Below are 4,407 nucleotides of genomic sequence, written 5' to 3' on the forward strand. Positions count from 1 at the left end.
AGAGGAGCCCCGAGGCCGGCTAGCCCGGCTCTTGCAACCACAGCTGGCTGCAGAGGTGGCGTCCTGCCTTGGCGTGCGGGCCGCCGGGTTAGCTGAAGCAGCGGGCTGGCCGCGGTCAGTAGGACACAGGTCAGGAGTGAGGGGTAAGGGCAGGGAGACAGGGGCCACACGGAGGGCAGAGGGGACCGGACCAAGCACGCTGCATCGCGAAAACAGAAACGCGGCCGGCACGACCGACAGGCCTCTCCGCGCACGGGGGAGTCCTGCCTTGGCGTGCGGGCCGCCGGGTTAGCTGAAGCAGCGGGCTGGCCGCGGTCAGTAGGACACAGGTCAGGAGTGAGGGGTAAGGGCAGGGAGACAGGGGCCACACGGAGGGCAGAGGGGACCGGACCAAGCACGCTGCATCGCGAAAACAGAAACGCGGCCGGCACGACCGACAGGCCTCTCCGCGCACGGGGGACCGGGGTGTTTTCCTCGCGAGGAGCAAGGCCCAGCGGACTCGCGCCAGCAGAGGGTGACGGGCCCGCGCCCCTCTCGGACCGGACGCCGGTCGGCGGGTCAGAGTGTTCTTACCATGCTTCAGATGTAGGCGGCTGTCATTCGGGGCCCTGTACCTGCAGAAAATCGCGTCTTTAACAACTTGTCACTGAATAGGGTGTGCACATCCCAAACTCGGGGACCCCCTCGCGGGGACCTGCCTGCCCTGTTCCGTGCAGGCCTCAGGCAGCCAGTGTCTGTGCGCTCTGCGAGGGGCCTTCTTTTCATGAAAGGAAAATAAACGGGACCTCACTGATGCCTTGACTCAAGGTACAAGAAAGATGAAGTCTCATCGTGGTCTCTCCATGAAAACCCCCAACCACAGAAGATCCTCCTGGGGCTACAGGTGCCTGTTACATAATCCTCATAAAAGCCGAATTTAAAGGAGTTATGCAAACAGAAAGATAGTGGGAGTGTTAAAGCAAAGAGAACAGAGAACCAGAAACAACAAAAACAAAAACGAAAGGGAAAAACAGCCTCAGTTCACAACCAGGACGCCAGGTGACAGGGTTTGGAAAAGCGGTCCTCCGTGTACCTCACATGGTCACATGAGAAAGAGTTTGCTTTTTGTTTGTTTGTTTTTTTGTTTTTAATGTGAAGACTCTCAGGGAGGAGAGTGGAGTTCAAGAACCACTAGGCGCAGCCGGAGGCCACCGCGGAGTGTGGGCGCAGTGTGCAGACTGCCGGCTCAGGAGTCTGCCTGCCTGTCGGAGCCCGAGGACAGCTGGGGCCCACGGTGCCTACCTGACGCGGATTCCTGGAGCTTCTCTCTCTTCCTCTTCTTCTTCTTACCCTGGAGGGAGAGAGGCACATGGTCACGTCCCAGACTGTAGCATGCACACGCGGGAGGCGGGTGCTCGAGGACAGGCAGGTGCACCAGGAGGTGGAGAGGGTTCCTGTCCCCCACCACCAGCGTCTACCATCAGAGAGCGTGAGTGAGAGCGAGCTTTGCCTCTGGGGCCCTATATTAACATCCTTGGACTGACACCGAGCAGGCTCCCTCCCCGACCCCTCACACACTCGCACACACTCACACACACAAGTAACGACATCCTGCGACCGAGGCCACAGCGCCCCTGCAGAGATGCCATGGAGGGGACCCTCTCTGGTTTGCTGGCCACCACTCTCAGAACCCACTTCCGGTGGTGCTCACAGTGGCCTCCCGGGGCCTGCCCTGGATAACACAAAGCTCCGTGACATGACGGCCCTTGGGGCAAAGCTACGACCCAGCCACGGAGGGAGGCGCGGGATGGACAGGACCTGAAAAGCTAAAGATGACGGCCAGGACTTGCGGGACCCGAATTTAGGGGCCTTGCTTCTTAGGGCAGATCAGGTACCGTGGACACACGTGCAGCCTGAACTGCATTTCAGAATGTCGGAGACGGGCTGACGCATGGGTCCCACTGGGAGCGTCTGGGCACCCAAGGTCCTCTGTAACTGCTTCCTCTCACAGCCACCCCAGGGCACAGCCACGGCCACAGCCACGGGGCCGACTGTCTCAGCGTTCTCGAACTCCCACAACAGAACGCCGGCCCCGCGCGGCTCCCCCCACGCCTGTGTAACGTCACACTAACACATGAACATGGGACAGGAAGACTGTGTGGGACACGTCTGTGACCCTGGAAAGGGCACGTGTGGGCCTTAAGGGAGCCGTCACCTCACGTGGCCACCGGAGCTTCGGGGCGCCAGGGTGTTGGCTGAGCGACCCTCATTGAGGAAAGGGGCAGGCTCCAGGACAGAAGGGGCACACGGAGTATCTCTAGGACACCAGGCTGCCCTGGGGCGAGGTGCAGCGGGACAAGCTTCCCCAGGCCCCCACGCCTTCAGAGGGCGCGACCCCACTATGTCTGAAACCTTCCTTCTCCTCCTAGCTCCCTCTGCCCTTCTATGCTTCCCGTGCCATCTCTTTCTGGAACCTTCTCGGCCCCCGCCCTGGCCCTCCCTCTCAGGCAATGCCGGGGACCCTCTTCTGAGCTCCGCCATGATCACCCCTCACAGGGCTGTACTGGGTCTGGCCCCGAGCCCCACGTCTCTGCCCACACGTCCACTACCTAGGCCTCGGCCCTGCACAGCTTGCCCGAGGCCAGCAGGGTGGCACCAGGGTGCCTAAGTGAGGTAACGCACACCATGTCCAGGTAGACCAGGGCCTCGGGAGCACCTGCAGCTACGGCAGACAAAGTGTTAATACCTCAGCAGTTTGCAGGTACTGGCTCAGCGTGTACAGAAAATAAAACGCATGGATAGCAAACACAAAATATTCTCCATTAAAACTACGTGAACTGCGCAATACTGGGCAACGTTAAGCTCTCACAGTACAAGAACGGGGCCTGTCTCACCCAAGAAAACGTGTGCACTGTTGAGTTTTTCGAGGTTCACTCATCAGAGCGAGAGGGGTGTACCCTGGACGGGGCCCCACCTGCCGCGGCCCCCACCAGTCCCTTGTCTCCTGGTGTGTTCAGGAGAACCTGGGATCCGAACCCTGGGCCTTCTCGCATGGCTCCAGCCTTCCGCAGCAGCGCCTGACACCTGTGCCACGGTGGTTGGGCCGGCGTGGGCCCTGTGGGTTTGTGAAAACCCCAGGTGTTGGCCGAAGTCGGGACAGCAAACCGAGCTGTGAAACCTTCAATGCCACAGGGAGGGCGCTGACTGCGAAATCGCTGAGCCGGCCGACTGCGGTCTCCGCGGTCAGGACAGTGTTCAGTGCCAGGTGCCTGCTCCCGTGAGCATCCGTCCCTGTCCTTGTTTGTTCGTTTTGTTGAGAGGTTTTTGCTATAGGGCGCGTGCGCTCGCCAGACAGAGACAGAGAGACAGAAAGTGAGAAACCACCCCCCAGGGGGGATGGCCACGCCGCAATCCCTTCTCCATTCTCCTCTCGGGGTCTTGGGCACCTGCGCACATGTGCCCGGCATGAGTTTAAGCCACTGGGTCCGGGACTCGAACTGCGGTCGACTACATGGGAGTCCAGCGACATAGCCATTACACTAATTGCTGGTCCCCGTCTGTCCCTGTCCTGTCCGCGTAGGAGCAGCGTCTTCCGCTAATGTGCTCCCACGTGGCCTTCGGCTTGCCTCGGTAGCTGGCAGGCTTACTTGGGTTATTCCACAACAGGACGAACAAGGCTGGTGTCCCGCCGTGCAAGAACACACAACTCTTTCCAGGAGATCCGACGGGGAAACCCACACGCACCGGCGTTCTTACAGCTGCTTTCTCTCACTCCTCCACGCAGAGGTGAGGGGGAAAAGACATGTGTGTGTTTGCAAGTTAAAACTCATGTTTTAGGGATCAGAAACAGAAATGTACAGACACCCAACAAATGCAATGATCACTCCGTACACATTCCCAGCCCAGAAAAGCTCTACGGAGTCCCGGAGGGAGGTGGGCTCCCCTTCCAGGCAGACCGCACGCAGAGGTCCTGTCAGGGGCAGAGGCTCTGTGAACCCGGTGGAAGGGAGAGGGAGGGAGGCAGAGCTCCCCACTTCCAGGGCCTGCATGGACTCTGCATAGGGGTAACTCTGCTCCGGGAACAGGCGCCCAGTTGGGGTGAAAATACGAAACCACGGCAGATGTCACTGGGCCAGCCCGCTCGGAGGAGGGACATGGCGTAGATCCTGGCATCAGAGACGTAGGGATGGCTCAGCTCCCTCCTGCTGGGATCTGACAGTGAGGGTGCCTCTCTGAGCTCTCACCTTCCAGGCCCGCAGATGGACTAACGCTGTCAGCACCCCTGCACTGCTGTCACCCGGCCCACGGATGCGCTAAGGCTGTCTGTGCCCCTGCACTGCTGCCACCCGGCCCACGGGTGCACTGGCACTGCCTGTGCCTCTGCACTGCTGCCACCCGGCCCGCAGATGCACTAAGGCTGCCTCTGCC

At 60.4% G+C, this 4,407-nt stretch overlaps 1 protein-coding gene across 6 annotated transcripts in view; it reads right to left on the reverse strand.

Annotated features, from left to right (window-relative positions):
- The window catches only part of LEF1 (lymphoid enhancer binding factor 1), a 118,584-nt gene that overhangs the window by 10,528 nt on the left and 103,649 nt on the right, over window positions 1–4,407 (reverse strand). For 3 of the 6 annotated variants that reach the window (XM_006162235.3, XM_006162233.3, XM_027765820.1), the window contains 2 exons: window positions 1,282–1,330; window positions 574–614 (listed from right to left, as the gene is read on the reverse strand). In XM_006162235.3, the coding sequence (XP_006162297.1) occupies window positions 580–614; window positions 1,282–1,330 (84 nt within the window). In that variant the 3' untranslated portion in view covers window positions 574–579. The remainder of the gene's footprint in view (window positions 1–573; window positions 615–1,281; window positions 1,331–4,407) is intronic. The other 3 variants (XM_006162232.2, XM_027765819.1, XM_006162234.2) reach the window with 1 other exon arrangement.

The sequence above is a fragment of the Tupaia chinensis genome, unplaced genomic scaffold (assembly GCF_000334495.1).
Source record: "Tupaia chinensis unplaced genomic scaffold, TupChi_1.0 Scaffold139767_1, whole genome shotgun sequence".
NCBI classification, from domain to species: Eukaryota; Metazoa; Chordata; class Mammalia; order Scandentia; family Tupaiidae; genus Tupaia; species Tupaia belangeri.